Below are 18,613 nucleotides of genomic sequence, written 5' to 3'. Positions count from 1 at the left end.
AGTATCTACCTTAATAGAATCATCTATCCAGTGAAGTAACACAGTGTGATTTGGGCTTTAATAGCTTAAGAGATAGTAGATTTGAATGGTCTCTATTTTTGGAAATAATTATGAGGGTGTCACTGAGTCTAAGAACAAAGGACTGTGAATTCAACTACTATGATCTTATAAGGAACATGGGGTCTTCTCCCGTTCCCTCAGTTTTTCCATTTGTAAACTGGGGACAATAATAATAGTTCAGTTTATATAAAACATTACTGTTACAAAGTGCTTTTCTCCACAGCCCTGTGAGATCATTTGTGGAAGGAGTGTTACCTCCATTTTATATATGAGGAAATTAAGGTTTAGTGAGTTGGAGTGACTTATCCAGAATCACAGGACTTGCAAGAATCAGAGCTGAGAATTGAACCTAGGTTCTCTGAGCCAATGTTCTTTCTACTTCACCCTGCTATCAGCCTTTTTCTCAGGAATTTGTAAGGATTAAGGAAATAAAAGATGTGTTATTATGCAAACTGAAACGAAACACAAAGATTCATGTATATGCAATCAGTAAAAACAAAAGTCAATTCTCCTACCATCAAGAAAGTACAATCAATTGATCGATAAACATTTATTAAGTTCTACCTTTATATTTATTGGGCATTGTGCCTAGTCTAAGGGGACATGAATACAGTGAATGAAACAGTCCCTACTTGGAAAGAACATATATTCTAATGGAGAAGAAAATAAGCAAATGGACACATGGAGAATAAATACTACCACAAATAAAGTAGTTTGGAAGGGAAGGCATTAGTTTTGTAATATAGCATCCTTCATGAGGACAGAAAACAGACCCTCCTAGAACCCTACTTTCTGATTCACCCTCTGGCTATATGTAGGAAGACAACTGTCACTTCAATTTTCCATAGATCCTGAAGATGAGGTGATAATGTTGGAAAGAGCACTGATCTAGGATTCCAGTGCCCTGAGATCTAGTCTTGGCATAGATGTTCAGTAGCTCTGTGGCCTTGGTCTTTCTCCTACTCTTACTTTCCTCATTTATAAAATAGGAATAATGAAATAACAATTGTTCTAGCTACTTCAAGGGGTGGGGTGGGGTTGTAAAAGTAATGAGATAATGGATGTAAAAATGTTTTATAAACTACAAATCGCTACATAGATTCAAAATTTGGAAGCACTTTGAGCTTTCTAGTAAATACTTCATTCCATTTGGGAAATGAAACACGGTTGGTTATTAAAAGTTTTGGGGGTTTTTGGAAGTGAGCCAGGAATTAGGAGTCCCAGACTTGTGATTTTATTCCTGTAAGGAGTTCTCAGTGAGGAAGTACCCTTTATCAAAACATATTGGTTGCCCTTTTGAAGTCTTAGAGTGTTGCTTCTCAAATTATCTGCCTACTGACCTTATAGGGCACAGCTAAAGACATTGGCACTCAAGGGTGGTCAAAGGGTTTATGATAGTCCATGTTCCCCTGCTGACAAAGATAGAGACTTAAGCTCTTTGGAAATAAACTCAGTGCACCATATGCCCTGGTTATTAGCCCCTGTTCCTCTCCCCCTATATCTTTCTTCCCTCTATAAACCATAACACTTGGGTTTTTCTTCTTGTCACGTGGTGGCATCCTTTCACAATATCTCAAAATTGGAGGGGGCCCTTGGTAGCCATATGATCCATCCTTTGCTTGAAAAAATAATGGCCTTTGTAATATTTTCAATAATTTCATAAGCTCAAATTTAGAGTTCTGGAAATTTCCTTAGTGATTCAGTCCTCTAACTTTATAGATGAAGGGCCTAGGTGGGTTAAATGACTTTCTCAAACAGTAATCATCTGGCATAGTATTTGAACCCAGACATTCTGACTCCAGAGTCATAGTCCATTCCACTCTATTACACTGTTATAGTCATCTTTTCATCATTAAAAAAAATCCATTTAAATGAGTATGCCTAGGAGATATTATTAAGAAATATCTAACCTTTCATGCTTGACTAAAAAATTTGGGATGAAGTTATTTTTCATGGGATTTTTTCCTCTGTTGAAGCTAGTTATGCTTAAGCCTCAGTTCCACCTTTTAAAATGCTAGTTTGACTTGCAGAAGTAGAGTGTGTGAATTATTTCCTTTGAGACTTTTAAGTAACTCTTTTGCATTTTTTTTAGGGTCCTCTCATTGTTACTGAAGAGCTTCACTCCCTTAGCTTTGAGACTCAGTTGTGCCAACCTGGCTTGGTAATTGATCTAGAGGTAAGACTTAGATTCCATAGAATCACAGAACTTGAGAGTTGGAAGTGACACCAGTGGCCATCTACTCTCACCCATTTGTGGAGGGGCCTCTCCCAGCACATGCAGCCTCTGCAGAAAGACTGACAATTACTTGCCAGAAGTAGAAGTAATTGTCAGCCTTATTGTTTTGGGGTTTTTTTTACCACCACACCCTGTGTATTTTTATCTTCAAGTTTTTCTTCAAGGACTCTCCTAGCTACCATACATCACTAAGATATTTGCTTGTTTTGGGGTTGTGGTTGTTTTGCCATGAATTTTACTCACAAATCCAGCTTTTCAGGTATCTAGGAGTTAAATTTGCCTTTGAACTAATGAAGCTACATTTCCCCAATATCTTGAATTTCTTATGTTGTGTTCTGACATTTATTGAAGATTCTTCTTTAAATAAAAAAAAATCTGCAGTGCTCAGTTAAACAACAAACTCAAGTGACCATCTTAAAATACTCTCATTTTTAACAATATAAAATAAACCATGGACACCGTTAGCCTGGGGAAGAAGCCATGTAGGAATGAACAGGATAGTTGTTTTCCAAGTATATGAAGGAACATCGAAGTCCTGGCTTTTTTCTGTTGTGCTTCTAGAAAGCTCAATGTCATTGTAAAAGTCTATGAATAAATTAGGTTTGCTTACCCAAAGCAAATCTAGAGTAATGTATTCCCATGGGACAGAGTGCTATCCCTTGGCAGGACAATGGAAAGCATCTGCAAAACTTGCCATTCTTTCCGTCAAAATATTTGAGCTACAAATGTCTTACTGGGTGCCACCAACCTTACCTTGCCTGTTTCCCAACTTTGTACCTTCCTCCTCCAGCATTGTACTGTTTGCACCCGACCTCCATTCATCTTTCCATTTGGGCACCACCTTTTATTTAGGATTTGTCTTCTCAACCCAGTTGCATGAGTATACATTGGACAGCCAACATCCAGTTGGTTATAGAAAATGATTGTAAGACTTGCTTGTATGTCCATTGCCTGTTTTTCCTCTTGTTCATGAACAAAAAAAAAAATTTCTTGATCAGACTAGGGGGCAAAGTACAGAAGTATAAATCCACATACACACACACATAGTTTGGTTAAGAACTGGTTTATTTTATGTGTGTGTATGTATTTGTGTGTAAATGTGTATTTTCCGAAGGCATTGGATAACTAAAAATTTTGTGGTTGGATAAGGTGGTATTTTGTAACAAAAAAATGAGAGTGAAATGTTTCTAATTTAGATTGCTTCAAAGATTTTTTCTTCTTTTAGACAACCTCTCTGCCTGTTGTTGTTATTTCCAACGTTAGCCAGCTTCCCAGTGGATGGGCATCCATTCTATGGTACAACATGCTAACAACAGAACCCAAGGTATTGACTACATTTAGCTAATAAAATAAAAAGTTAACCAAAGGGCCCTATTTCTCTAGCTTAGGAATCTTCAAATAATGTTAATTGACCAAATAAAACTTCAGTGAAAAACATGAAACCCCTGTGGACAAATATGTAAAGATTATGAGGAACTTTGAAAGACTGAAACAAATATAAGAAAAGAGATCTATAAAATTATTTGATTATAAACTCAGATTAAATTCCATACAATTCAATTGAGCTTATATTAAAAGCCTACTATGTGCCATCCTAGGCATGGAGGATATACAGGCAAATGGAAACAGATTGTAATTTGCCTTTATTTTTGCTTACAAAATATGGATCAACCAAACAAACTTTGATTTTTTAGAAAGTTTGACTGAAGTTAAGTATTGAACTGCTCATTATTTCATTTTTCTTTACATTGGATCTAAAGATTCCTCCCCTAGTTTCATTTTTTTCCTCCTGTTGGTTCATTAGATCTGTTCTTTTATTCTGGATCTGTGTATGACATTGAACAAAGGGATCTGAAAATGTAGGCCCTTGAGTGGGAAGGGATTTCAGAACCCAGTCCTTTTTTAATGCCTTTGCAATTGTTCTTAAAGATTTTTGTATTGTGTTTTCTCTCTAGAATTTGTCCTTCTTTCTGAACCCACCATGTGCAAAATGGTCTCAACTTTCAGAGGTGTTGAGCTGGCAGTTTTCCTCTGTCACAAAAAGAGGACTTAATTTAGAACAGCTGAACATGTTAGGCGAGAAGCTCCTAGGTATGAACATATGGACTATTTTTTTAATCTATAAAAGTTTCTTGGTGCTTAAAAATTGTGTTTCTTCTTTTTCTTCCTGAGAAGTTAATATTCCATTCAATATTTAAATTGTAATAGATGAAGAGGCAGTGTGTCCCAGAAGAAAGTGATTTCCAATCAGAAGATATCTTTGAATCCTGGCCCTGACATTTACCAGCTATGTGACCATAGACAAGTCAGGCCACCCCTCTGGGCCTCAGTTTGTTCATTTGTAAAATGGAGATAATTATATTTATATACTATAATTATGCCACCTTCCCCAGGGGCAGCTAGGTGATGCAATGAAAAGAGAAGGAAGACAGGAGTCAAGAAAATATGAGTTCTGATCTAGCCTCAGACACATACTAGCTGTGTGACCCTGGCCAAGTTACTTAATCCCTACTTGCCTCAGTTCCTCCTCATCTGTAAAATGCAGACATTCTGGAGAAGAAAATGGCAAACCACTCTAATATCTTTGCCAAGAAGACTCCAAATGAGGTCATGAAGAGTAAGACACAGCGCACCTGAAAATGACTGATTAACAATAATAACAAGCATGGCAAAAATCTTGCAGTTTGTCACACACTACAGAAAAATCCATTGTTCATGAAAGCACAGAGGTTTAGATTCTCTACCCCATGACATTATTCCAAAGATATTTTATAGGAAGACACCCAGCATGGGAACCAGACCCCTTAACCCTAGCCCTTTATATGAAGTAGATGCATGTCCCCCGCTGTTTTGATGGGCACGTCTGGCTGACCATCATGGAAGGTCCTAGGATGAGGCTTCCTCATGGTATGGACCTTGGCACTCCATGGAACGAGATGGTTCCCACATCCAAAGCTCATCAAACATCCGGTAATACATGGGGAATATTTGGTTGGCAAACCCTTTTAAGGGTTTGTTAATCCACTGACACTGAGCATGTCAGCTCCATTCTAGACACGTCCTAAGCCTAAAGCTATAGCATAGAATGGTTCTCAGTTACGTACATGGGATCACATATCTAGAGCCTGAAGGAACCTCAGAAGTCATTTTGTCTCATCCCTTCATTTTACAGATGAGGAAACTGAAGTTATCTGTACCAGCCTTTTATAGTCATGGGAAAAAATGAATGGCATTTATTTTGTGTAAAATTGTGTATGCCAAGTGAATCTCATTTATAAATGGCATTATGTAAAGATAAACCATTCTTCCAAGATCTTTTATATTAATTTCATACATTTCTTTGGAGTTATTTTGCTAATGGTCAAGTAATGTTCCTTTTCCTTTTTTCTTTTTTGGGGAAGATTTATGATTTCATATGTTGTTATGGAATTAGTGGTTTGAAGGAAAAAGAATGGCTTTCATAATCTCAGGAAGTCTGTTCTTCTTTGATTTCTATAGCTCCTGAGTATTGTTCTTTCACCCCCAGGTCTTTTACACAAGGATAGGTGTTCCCTACAATGTAATGCCTTTGGAAACTTTGGGGGGGCATTAGATAGGAGGAGAGAGTAGGAGGCTCAGTATCATATGAGATATTAAATGTTTTTACCATGGGAATAGCCATACTCTCAGTTTTGTTAAGGGACTTAGAAGATTAAAATAAAATTATTCAGAGAAAGTAGAAAAATAATAATGGGGAAGAAGGAAAAAATTTTGGTGACTAACTAAATGATAGAAATGAAACTTGGGAAAAGCAAAAGATTCATAAAGTTCTAGGATTACAAGGGACATTGAGATGCCACACAAATCCAAATGTTACATCTTAGCAATTTGGGGGGAAAAAAGCAACTTTTAATTAAAAAAATCCCCAGGGAAGGTGATTGTGAAACCTCTTTTGAGAAGAGAAGAAAATCCAATATTTCTCACTCTATAGGTTAGAGTTTTCCCAGAAAGTTGCCAAGAAGCCTAGAGTAGTGATGGAAATGTGGGTCTTTATGCAAATAATTTCATATTTTTTATAGAATTGCTTATAGAGTATGTACAGTGTGCCCTTGTAATAAAAAAAAGCAACATAGCAACTGCATTCTGACAGTATAAATGGTATATGACCCATATCCTCCTCCCTCTTCCATTTCCCTCTGTTTATTTAGAGCTGAATCCCTAAAATTTATAAACAAACCCCTCAGATATGTAAACAAAATATATAAACCCCATCCATACCCCAGTGACAGTAACTTCCTTATGGCAGCTAGGTGGCATAGTGTATATAGAATACTGTGCCTGGAGTCTTCCTAAAATCAAGTCTCAGTCAGTCACTTACTAGGTATATGACCCTGCATGAGTCACTTAGTCCTATTTGCCTCAGTTTCCTCATATGTAAAATAAGCTGGAGAAAGAAATGGCAAACCACTCAAGTATTTTTTGCCAAGAAAACCTCAAAATGGGTCACAGACCTGGACACAACCGAAATGACTCAACAATAATTGAATTCTTTAAAAAACCATTTTCTTCATTGTGCATTGCCCATCCATTTTTCTTATTAAAAGAAGCCACATTGTATATAATTCACAAATATTATAGCCATGTTACTATTGGGGGTTTGGTTAGAGGAAAATATAATGACCTGGTTAATTTTATTCTATTTGTCATTTGGCTGTTATCAAATTTGTAGATTCTTCAAAGAAAAACTTTACTAGGTTATATTTTCTTTTCTTTTCTTCCTTCCTTCTTTCTTTCGTTCCTTCCTCCCTGGCTCTTTCTTTCTTTCTTTCTTTCTTTCTTTCTTTCTTTCTTTCTTTCTTTCTTTCTTTCTTTCTTTCTCTTTCTTTCTTTCTTTCTTTCTTTCTTTCTTTCTTTCTTTCTTTCTTTCTTTCTTTCTTTCTTTCTTTCTTTCTTTCTTTCTTTCTTTCTTTCTTTCTTTCTTTCTTTCTTTCTTTCTTTCTTTCTTTCCTTTTCTCTCTCTCTCTTATGTACAAAAGATTTTAATCTAACTAAAACTTTGTGATCTTATTTATATCCATCTGAGAACACTGATTTTGTTTGTTTGTTTAGGCCCTAATTCCTCTACCACTGATGGTCTTATTCCTTGGACCAGATTCTGTAAGGTGAGTTTTTCTTATGTTCAAGTTGGTTAGAAAACTCAAGGTCCTGCTAATTGAGCTTCTGTTCTCATTATTTGTGTTAGTCATTCATTTCCTGTCACAGTAACCCTTTTGGGACAATTTTTTCACCCAAGAAATCCCCAGGTGGGAGAAATTGTGACAGAAATTTGGTATTCTAATTTGGTGTTTTTTTTGGAATTTGGTATTCTAATGTGAATCCTGAAAGGAAGCTTCCAGCTGAGTGATAATATCCTGTTACTTCCTTAAAATCTCTTCACTCCCCTTGGAATTCACTCCTGAGAATATTTAATCCAGTTCTTTTTTGAAGAGACCTATTCTGTTCTCTGGTCAAATGTGTGCTACCACTGGGTAATGGCTCCTGAGTCCAGTGGTTGGAAAAACCAGGCGGTTATGGCTAAAATGATTTTGTAGAGAACAGTGGCTTATTTTATTTCTCAAAAAATCACTTTTAACCCTCCTTTTCTTTTCCCCAAAGAGAAAGAAGTAGTTAAATAGTATGAGGGCAGTTGCTACTTGGATTGTCTTTGTCCTGTTTGGTGAGGAGGCAATACCAGTAGAAAAGGAATAAGAAAGTCTGAATAAGGGTGAAGAATGGAAGATGTATAATTTCTATCAATTTGGTCTTCAGATCAAGATGGGCAAAATCTATCTCTGAGAGATATTTGCTTTTACATCCAAGATCCTCTAGCTTGGTCAGCAGTGCAGGGCAAATTAGATTCCAATTTCAATTCAAGAAGCCACTGTGAGAGGCGGCATATTGACAGGAAGATACATCATCAAGAGGCCTGGGCTTCAATCCTGATTCTGATAACTTACCAACTTTGTAGTCCTGGACAAGTCAATTAACTTTTCCAAGTCACAAAATGAATCATCTATAAGAATAGTTGATTTCTTTGCCTCTTATGGTGGCCATGAGGAATATTTAAATGTTCATGCAATTCTGTGTTGTCATAATAACTGTTTTGGATTTTTCTAATGTATGTATTTGTTATTTCAGGAAAATATAAATGACAAAAATTTTTCTTTCTGGCTTTGGATTGAAGGAGTCCTTGAACTCATTAAAAAGCATCTAATTTCTCTCTGGAATGATGGGTAAGGTTAACAGAGAATTGTTTTCTATGAACATATTTTAGACGTATGACCTTCTGCTGCATATGTAGGACATAACCAAGTCATAGGTGCTGTGTTTAATTGTTTTACTAGACTACTGTCAGCTTTGCCTTGTCACTAAATTCTCTGCTTGGGTAACATACCTATTGCCTTTTCCTTGAGGATTCCATCATATTAGATTCTATTTAACAAATTCAGATCAACAACCATTTAACAAGCACCTACTCTGTGCAAAGCACTGTTTTAGGTCTTGGGGATACAACAAAAATGAAATAGTACCTACCCTGGAGGAGCTTACATTCTCTTGGTGGAACTTTATAAATGAGAATAATATACAACTAAGCATAATGCAAATAAAATGGACACGAGAGAGAACACTGATGCTTAGCAGGGTCCAAGAAAGGCTTCCTTTCAGTGGGCACATTTTAGCTGAGCTCCAGAGGAAAATGAGGATGCAAAGAAGCATCAGAGAGCTCAGGAGTGGGCACATTCAAGGTACAGGGAATGTGACCTGTGCAAACACTCTGAGACAGAAAATGGAACCCACCAGGTGCTTAGTCCAGTATGACGGCATGAACTCTGGTTCATGAAACCCAGTCATGCTTTACTCTCCAGATCTGACCACTATTCCTCACCTACCCTTTTTTTCAATTCCCTTAGACTTCCTCTCCTATTTGTGAGTCTCTTCTGGCTCCTTCATTATGAGGAAGGGTCTGGATTAAGCATCCCCCATTAGAGTATAAGCTCCCTGAGGGTAGGGACTCTCTTTTTGCTTGTATGATTATCTCCAGTAGTTAGTACAGCTCCCACACATCAAAAGGACTTAATAAATGCTTTTGACTTAACTGGTCTTAGTTTAATATTTTTCTCTCCTAATGTTCTTCCTGCATGTCAATATCATCACCAAGAAAACTCCAATTGGACTCACAAAGAGGTGAACATGACCGAATAACTACTACAAATAAAATCCAGACAATCTGATACATTAAAAGTTGATCATGTAATAATAAAAAATGTAACAGAAAATTAATTTATTAGGTAGGGGAAGGCAGATAGTTGGTTCAGTGGATTTAGCACTGGATCAGAAACTAAGAAGGCTCTAGTTCAAATATGCCATTAGATTTCATAGCTATGTGATCACTTAATCTTTGTCTACCTCAGTCTTCTCTTCTATAAAGTGGGGGCAATAATAGCACCTTTCTCCCTGGGTTATTGTGAGGGTCAAATGAGATAATATTTGCAAAGTACTTCACAAAACTTAGTTTTCTGTAAGTGCTCACTATTGTAATCTTATTGTTATTAATTCAGTAAGTATTGGTCAAGTCCCAACTATGTATGTAGCAGGGTATCAAAAACAATAATCCTGAATTTATTCTTTCCTTACTTCCTACATGAGTATGTATGAGACCTATAATGTACCTGTGTGCATTATGCCAATATAATTTTTAATGTTTTAGTTTTTACATATTTGCTTATTTGACCAGACCTAAGATTTCCTTGGTGCCAGACGTTCTAGGTGAAGAACTCTCTCCATGAAGGCAGAGTATCGCCTTCCCTACTGCTTAGAGCTAGGCAGCAATGTGGTGCACTGGATAGAGAAAGGAAGACCTGAGTTTAAATCCTGAGTCAGATATTTACTAACTGTGTGACTTACTTTTAATTTCTTTCAGCCTCAGCTTCTTTATCTGGGAAGTGGAGATAATAATAGCATCTCCCTTTCTAGAGCTGTTAAGAGGATCAGATGAAATAGCATAGTCAGGGCTACCTTAGCTGTTATATCCCTGAAGAACACAACACTCCCCAGTGATGCCCTAACTAGATTAAAATGCAGTTAGGAGATATTGAACAAAATAAATAAAAATACAAGTAAACATAGATAACATTACCTTTTTAATGCCAATATATAGCCCCTAGCAATCCTTGTGTATGGATTTTGTGGTTGTTTATTCATTTCAGTCCTGTCCAATCCTTTGTGACTCCTCTTGGAGTTTTCTTGGCAAAGACACTAGAAAGGTTTGCCATTTTCTTTCCAGCTCATTTTACAGATGAGGAAACAGAGGCAAACAGGGTGAAGTGACCTGCATAGGGTCCCACAGCGTGTAAGTGTCTGAGGCCAGATTTGAACTCACTTTATCCACTGCACCACCTAGCTGCCCTTGTGTATGGATTAGTGGTCCCCATTTCCATTTGAACACGTCTGGGTTCCATTTTGTCACCACTGTCCTGAGAGATTGACTGTCTTACTAGAATCACCTACCAGAGGCAGAAGAATTCAAATCCCATCCCCCAAATTCCCACCTCAAGCTCAATTCTTTTCACTGCCCCATGCTGCTTCTTTCTGGAGTGTCTATATTATCCTTAATAGCATGGTAGTCTGTATAGTGCCATTAATTTCCGTGTTTGCATTAGTCCTTTTATATGGCCATTTTTCCTTCTTTGAATATTAGCACATTAAAGTACAAGGAATTTTTGAACCAAAAGATAACCTATTATAAATTCTCTTTCCACACACAGCTGTATTATGGGCTTTATAAGTAAGGAGCAGGAACGGGCACTGCTAAAAGATCAGCTGCCAGGGACATTTCTGCTGAGGTTCAGTGAAAGCAGTCGGGATGGAGCCATCACTTTCACTTGGGTAGAGGGAACCCAAAATGGTAGGTGTTCAGTCTTGGAGACAAAGTGCTTTCACATATCTTAGGACACTTAGTTTATACATAATGGAAATTGTCATTAAGAAAATTTTCTTGCCAGTAGCTGTTTAAATTATTTCATTTTAGTAAAGATATTATGAATCTTTAATTTTAAAATAATATTTATTGTTTAATATTATTTAATATTTTAAATATGATTTTTAATTAAGTAATTCCTACCTACCTAAATCTGTCTTTCTGATGGGTTTAAATAAACCATTTAAGGGACAGCTAGGTGGCTTAGTGGATAGAAAGCCAGGCCTGGCATCAGGATCTAAGTTCAAATTTAACCTCAGACACTTCCTAGCTATGTTGCCTTGGGCCAGTCACTTAATGCCAGTTGCCTACCCCTTACTGCTCTTCTGCCTTGAAACTGATATTTAGTATTGACTCTAAGACAGGAGGAAAGGGTTTAAAAAACAAATAAATCATTTAAATGATTATGCCTGTTTCTCTTCAAAATGATATTATGAATTTACAGAAATTGGTGGACACAAGGATTACTAAAAGACTGCAATGTTTATTTCCTGGTTTTGCAATAACCTAACAGAGTGAACATCAATTTTTAGTTACATTTATTATGTGCAACTGATTGATGGAAGGAGAAATTTTTCTGTGGGTAAAAAAGATAAAATTCCAGATTTCCTTAAGGTAATGTTCAGTAGACTATAATGAATAAACACTGGGATGTGATGAAACTACCTAAAACCTTATTAAGTTTTGAGGTTTAAAATGTTTAAACATAATCACATATAAGCTTAGTTTTGTAAATGGAAAGTTTGTAAGTTACCAAGGACTGGAACATTATTTGCTAATGAAGTATTCATTCAATGAGGGGAATCCTAGAAGCAAGCAGTTTTGTAAATAACCAGAATAATTAGCCATAGGATAAAATTTAAAGGTTATGAAAAAACTTCCCCTTTCAATCCCACAAAAATTTACTATACCACGCTCTCAAATTTTATCATTAAAGATTCATTCCTTTTGGTCTTAAAAAAAAGGGGTTTAGGAGTTTCTTGTTAAGATGTTAATACTCCTGTGAATAAGGATTACTTTAACAGGTTTCAGGAGACCTGTAGAAATAGGACACAGAATGAGACAAAAAAGGCGGAAAGCAAAGACAGACTACTTTACAATCTAGTTGGGGGTTGGTCCTTTCTTCTCAAGGAGTGTAGAGGTAGAGAAGAGGAAAAAAGTGACAGAGAAACCTTTTAAGACTGAAAAGTTTAGTGACAAGGGCTCTTCTTTTGGGCACCTATATCCAATAACTTGATTTCTCTGAAGAGTGAATATCTAACTTCTGTAATGGATTTTTTAAAATTATGAAATCTAGAAATAAATTTCTAAAGTAATTTTCTGGCCCCAGAAAGGCATTATTCCGAAATAATGATTTGGGATTGGATTTTAAGAAACAGTCTGAACAAGCAGTCTGAACACTATATTTCTTTTTTACAAGATGCACAATCAAAAAGGTCAAGTTTTTTAAACAAGTGTTAGTGAGAAAGACACTAGATTGTATGTAGGTGATGGTTGTTTAGTCTTATCTGACTATTAATGACCCTGTTTTGAGTGGGGGGGGGTTGCTTGAAGCTTGGTAATTCAGACTAGAAAAATAAGATCAAGGCCACTTTGCTGTGGCATATACTGACTACCTTTGTCTCATCCCTCTAATTCCCCCCTTCCTCAAATAGCCCCTCTCCAGGTCTGGAACTTTGATCAGATCAACTCAAGATTTTTTTAAAGGGTTATGATAATCTTCTCCCTTTTGAACCTGTTCAACCTAACAAAAACTTTCCATAAGTGCTTCTCCCTGGCCACACTGTGAGGTTTCCTCCATTAGAATGTAAGCTTCTCGAGACTGATACACTGTGGTACAATTGAAGGTGATGGACTTCTCCATTAGTGTCAGTGCAATGTCCCTGAACAATCTGCAGGGATCTAAAAAACACTATCCACAAGCAGAGGATAAACTGTGGGAGTAAAAACACCGATGAAAAGCAACTGCTTGACTACAGGGGTTGAGGGGATAAGACTGAGGAGAGACTCTAAATGAACACTCTAATGCAAATACCAACAATAGGGAAATGGGTTCGAGTCAAGAACACATGTGATAACCAGTGGAATCGTGTGTCGGCTATGGAAGAGGGAAAGGTGGTGGGAGGGGGGGGTGGGGAGGAAAAGAAAATGATCTTTGTTTCCAGTGAATAATGTTTGGAAGTGACCAAATAAAATAATGTTTAAAATTAAAAAAAAAAAGAATGTAAGCTTCTCCAAGGAAGGAGCCATCTTTTTTGTATTGGACCCTAGCACTTAGCAGAATGCTTGTCCCTTAGTAAGCACTTAATACTTTTTTCATTTATTTCATTTGAATAAAGATCTTGAATGTAGACCATAGTATTTAATCCTAAATACCATCACAATTGATGTCTCAGAGAGAGATAGTTGTATTATTATATTATCATAACACATATAACATATTTTATTATATTTATAACAAATATATTTATTGTAGTTCTAATAATCTATATAATATATATTTATTTCTATTCTATATTTATTTATATTCTGTTATATATTACACAATTATATGTATATATTATCATATATTTATAATTATAATTTATATGATTTAATATTTTCTACATATTAAATTATATAATAATATAAAGCCTATAATTTATAATTATAATAATTATATTATATATTATATATAATATTATATTCTATACATTATTTATATTCTATATTTCTATTATATATGTATCATATTCTGTTATATCATGCCATATATTGTGTTATGTTATGTTTTATTTTATTTTATTTTATTTTGTTAAACATTTCTCAACTGCATTTTAATCTGGCTCAGCCTGGGAAAGTTCCAACCACACTGGGCTGCAGGCAGTTTGGCCAGATAGTTTGCTATCCCTGCTCTAAAACCTACCCAGGGAGGAAGGGGTCATAGTGCAAGAGAAGCTGCTACCTTCTGAGGCAGCCCAAGCCACTTTGGGATGGCTGCAATTAATAAGAGATTCGTCTAATGTGAGTTGACAGGGTGATATGGCGATGGAAAAAGGTCATGTGATCTTGGCCTTAGATGACCTGGATGTTAAAGGGCCACCTGGGGATCAGTTGAAGGAACTGGAGATGGTTAGCTGAGAAGACTTTGGGGAGAAAAGGAGAGAGGTGAGAGCAGTATTATCCGAAGAGCTGTGATCCATGTTGAAGTGGGATTAAGATATGAAAAAGTGAATTTAGGGTCTATTTAAGGACAAATCTCCTGTTAATTAGAGCTATCCCAAAGTGGCTTGGGCTGCCTCAGAAGTAGCGGCTTCTCTTGCACTATGATCCCTTCCTTGCTGGGTGGGTTTCAGAGCAGTGATACCCTGGCTGCACTGCTCAGGGTCCTGGGAACTTTCCTAGGCTGAGCCAGATTAAAATATAGTTGGGAAATGTTTAGCAAAACAAATAAAAACAGAACATCAATAATGTTGATTTGCAGTTTCCTAAGTCCTTGGGCATCTATTTGAGTTAACGTCACTGTTTAGGGGAATTCTTGTTCCTGTATGTTGGATTAAATGGCTTTTGAGATCTTGTGATTCATATTTGTTTCTTCTTTTTTTTTTAAGATCCTGTGTTTCATGCAGTTGAACCGTACACCAAAAAAGAACTCTCTGCTGTTACTTTTCCTGATATCATTCGGAATTACAAAGTCATGGCTGCAGAGAATATCCCTGAAAATCCTCTGAAGTTTCTATATCCGAATATTGATAAAGACCATGCTTTTGGGAAATACTACTCTAGGCCAAAGGAAGGTGAGTGGGGAGGATCATTACTGAACCTCCATGTACTGGAGAATGGGTCCACTACTACTGTGAGTGTTCCCATGGTTTTCGCTTCCTTAGAGAGATACATGACAGGCGCCACAGATTGGCATGTGACAGGGAGCTGTAAATGAGACAGTCCTGAGCTCAGGTAGGGAAGCCCACCTACCCTCCCCTGGCAGCCACATGGGCTTGGATGCCCTTTAGAAATCGGTTTCCAGCTTGGATTGTGAACTCGTCCTCCATACCACACTGGCCTAGCCCCTTTGCTTTTAACTTCTCAGAATTAATGTCCCTGGTTAGGAATGTTTTTCTGAAACAGTTAAGCATGATATGAGCCCAGGCCACGTCCATACAAAGCATGTGCCTTGTATGGAACAATAACTTTCTTTTGCTGTACTTTTCCTAAACCTGCTAGATTTACTAGAGTGAAACCCTAACAAAGGTTTTTCCTTTCCACACAAGTACCTATTGAAATGCAGATAGTTCAGGTGAGGTTTAGTTTCCATGCTAGCTGAGGTCCAGGGCTCCTCGGGAATAAAATGTCCGACTGGCCCCTGATGATGGGGCATGGAGAGATTTAAAAGGGGCCTCAGAGGCCAGGTAAGCCAACCTGAATGGGACCTGAGACGCTTGGCATTCACTGGTCTTGCTTCTCAAGAAAAGAAAGACAGTAAGGGGAGAAAAAAAAGCCGTTAGTCAACATATAATCTCTTCCAACTGGCAACTTCTTCTCTCTGTTAAAATTCATGAAGGACATGCTCTAGAGATACATGCAATGCTTTGATTTTAGAAACAGAATGCAATGTTGAAAAGCTAGAAAGGGGACAAGAGTTTTGAAAACCAAAATCATATTTTCATTTTCATGAACTTGGAAATTCCTACCTAAGTCTCCAATTAGGACATTAATCTGGAGCTCCTAGTTTTTAAATTGGAGGCTTGGTTGGTGGATTGATTGAATAGAGCGGATTTTCCAAAGGTTATAAAAACACATTGCAGTTTGAAATTTGAACTGATGGAGATAAGGAGAAAGAGCACGATTCTCCTTTCTTTGAGGAATGTCACCATCATCCATTGGTAGTCATTCGCCTTTTAAAATCTGTAATAATAACAACTAGTGTTTATAAAGCACTTTAAGGTTTACAGATATCATCTTTCAAATATCTTTCAAATATTCAAATACAGATATCATCTTTCAAATATCATCTCACTCAGTCCTCACAACAACTCAGTGTGTTTGCCCAGCACCTCCAATTACCATAAACCACCCAGTAAAGAAGCCACCTAATACAAAGGTCATCTCCAATTCACAGATAGGGACGTTGAGGCAAGGAAACTTGTTTAGGGTCACAGAGCTAGTGCGTGCCTAAGGCTAGATGTGAACGTGGGTGTTTCAGGACTACAGGCTCAGTATCCCCTCTGCCACCTCGCTGCCTACAGGTACTCCATAGCTCGACTCTAGAGATGAGTCTAATGACTAAGAGCAATCAGTGAACACAAGATAGCAATGTTGGCTTCTTACTAATAGACCAAACCCTCTGATTTAAGCAGGAAATGGAATTCTTCATATTCACTGAAAAAACAAGATCAGTTACACTACTGAGTGGCAGATTTGGGGGGCCATGACTTATAATTTCACTGACCTAGGAAACTCCAATTGAGGAAACTTTCTGCCACAGTTTTTCAAATTATAATCTTAGAGAGTCAACTAAAGGAAAGTGGTAGGGGAGAGATGGCTGGCCCACACTTTGCAACTGAATCAGATTAAAATGTAATTAAGGAATATTTAACCAAACAAATCAAAATACAATTAAACATAGATAATGCTAATATGCCATCTTCCAGGTCAGTTTGTAGGTGGCATGGATCCTTATGTATGATTTAGTGGCTCTCATTTCTATTTGACTTTGACAGTGTTTTTGTAGTACCTCCTTCCCTTCCTCTTCCCATTTCACAAATGTGAATTAATTCACACAGGCATGAAAATGAATTAATTCCTCTGGAGGCCCCAATGATTCAGTCAAGATTTCACAGCTACTTAGTGGCAGTGTCAAGACTAGAACCCAAATCTCTTGGATCTCCATCAGTCCAGTGTTCTCTCCAATCAGTGTACCACACTGCTTGCCATCTTAGAATTTTCAGTTAAGTCTTGTCCTGCAGCATGCTTATAGGATCATTAATTTTCCTTTGACAAAATCTCAAAGTAGGCACATTGTTTTAAAATGAAGTTTCCCACTTTTTGAATCTTGAAATTCTACTCTGTCTCCTTGTAAGTGATGGGAATAACTCAAAGCAGAGGTCATCTCCCTTTCTTGGACCCTCTAACTCCTTGCTAGAGTTCATCTCTTCACAGCATCAGCCCCATTGCAGAACTGAATGCTCCTTCTCTCCCATAGACCTTCTATGTCTCCCCTTTATCCTGCATCCCCTTTGTGATTTAAGTTGCTTTTGGTGGGGGGAGGCATGTAATTGATTCTTATCTCTTTGATCATCAAGGAAACAGCTTTGACTTTTTAACCTATGGGTAAAAGACACACTGGCTAACCAGACATGCATTCGGTGTGTTTGCTTTCTAGCCCCAGAGCCAATGGAAGTTGATGGCCCGAAAGGAACGGGATACATCAAGACTGAACTAATTTCTGTATCTGAAGTGTAAGTGAATGCAGAAGAGTGTCCTTTTTAGAATTCTCCAGCTATTCCCATTCCTGGAGGGTGGGTGGTTCTCAGAGATACTTGTAATTTGTTACTTTACTGTCTAACTGTAGCTTGGATAAGATGGGCATGAGAAGACCCTAACTGGTGCTGTGAATCCAACAGTTCTGTTTTTTCATCAAAGCTATGTTAAAGCTTTCCAAGTGCCAGAAATACTGATGTTTTGAAATAAGTGTAAATAAAAGAAGCAAAAATTTATCAGAGTGGGAAAATAGTTCTTTTCAATCCAGAGCAGGCCAAAGTTGCAACGAAAACACATTTTTTCTCTTGCTTTTATTCTTTGTCTCATTTGTAAACAGTAAAAAAAAATCCAAAACATTTGGAAATGTCATTGTCAATTTTTTGCACTCCTGCATTTGTCTTGGGGTGAATGAATGGATCTAGCCACCATGTAAAAAAAAAACCCTCCAGGCAGCTCTTGGTGGGATGAGGGAGACCCCTAGACATGGTGCTCCTCTGGGTAGGCATGGCACTTCCAGGGCAACACAAGTAAGTGCATGTGGACACAGTTAGACTTTCTAAGGACAAAAGCATTGGGGGACAGGTGGGCTGATCCATTCTCGAAGGGCTGGAATGGGTGGGTTTCCAATACTCCCACATGGTAGACTTTTTCAAAAATATTTGACCAGTCTGTTTATTTCCTAGAAACAATCCATTTGGTAGAGCAGGGATTCTTAACTTTTTTGGTGTTGTGGACCTTTTGGCAGTATGATGAAGCCTATGGATACCTTCTCAGAAGAATGTTTTTAAACGCGACAAATAAAATACATAGGATTACAAAGGAAACCAGTTATACCAAGATATAGTTGACAAAATATTTTACAA

The 18,613-nt window shown here is 37.2% G+C and overlaps 1 protein-coding gene across 1 annotated transcript in view; it reads left to right on the top strand.

The window, feature by feature from the left end:
* STAT1 (signal transducer and activator of transcription 1) overlaps positions 1–18,613 on the top strand; it is a 56,063-nt gene that overhangs the window by 32,049 nt on the left and 5,401 nt on the right. Inside the window, exons 15-22 of the mRNA XM_007494532.3 lie at positions 2,153–2,236; positions 3,522–3,620; positions 4,252–4,387; positions 7,385–7,437; positions 8,453–8,547; positions 11,080–11,219; positions 14,882–15,067; positions 17,653–17,728. Of these exons, the coding sequence (XP_007494594.1) occupies positions 2,153–2,236; positions 3,522–3,620; positions 4,252–4,387; positions 7,385–7,437; positions 8,453–8,547; positions 11,080–11,219; positions 14,882–15,067; positions 17,653–17,728 (869 nt within the window). The remainder of the gene's footprint in view (positions 1–2,152; positions 2,237–3,521; positions 3,621–4,251; positions 4,388–7,384; positions 7,438–8,452; positions 8,548–11,079; positions 11,220–14,881; positions 15,068–17,652; positions 17,729–18,613) is intronic.

The sequence above is a fragment of the Monodelphis domestica genome, chromosome 4, assembly GCF_027887165.1.
Source record: "Monodelphis domestica isolate mMonDom1 chromosome 4, mMonDom1.pri, whole genome shotgun sequence".
Lineage (NCBI taxonomy): Eukaryota > Metazoa > Chordata > Mammalia > Didelphimorphia > Didelphidae > Monodelphis > Monodelphis domestica.
This window is presented reverse-complemented; position numbering and strand designations above follow the sequence as displayed.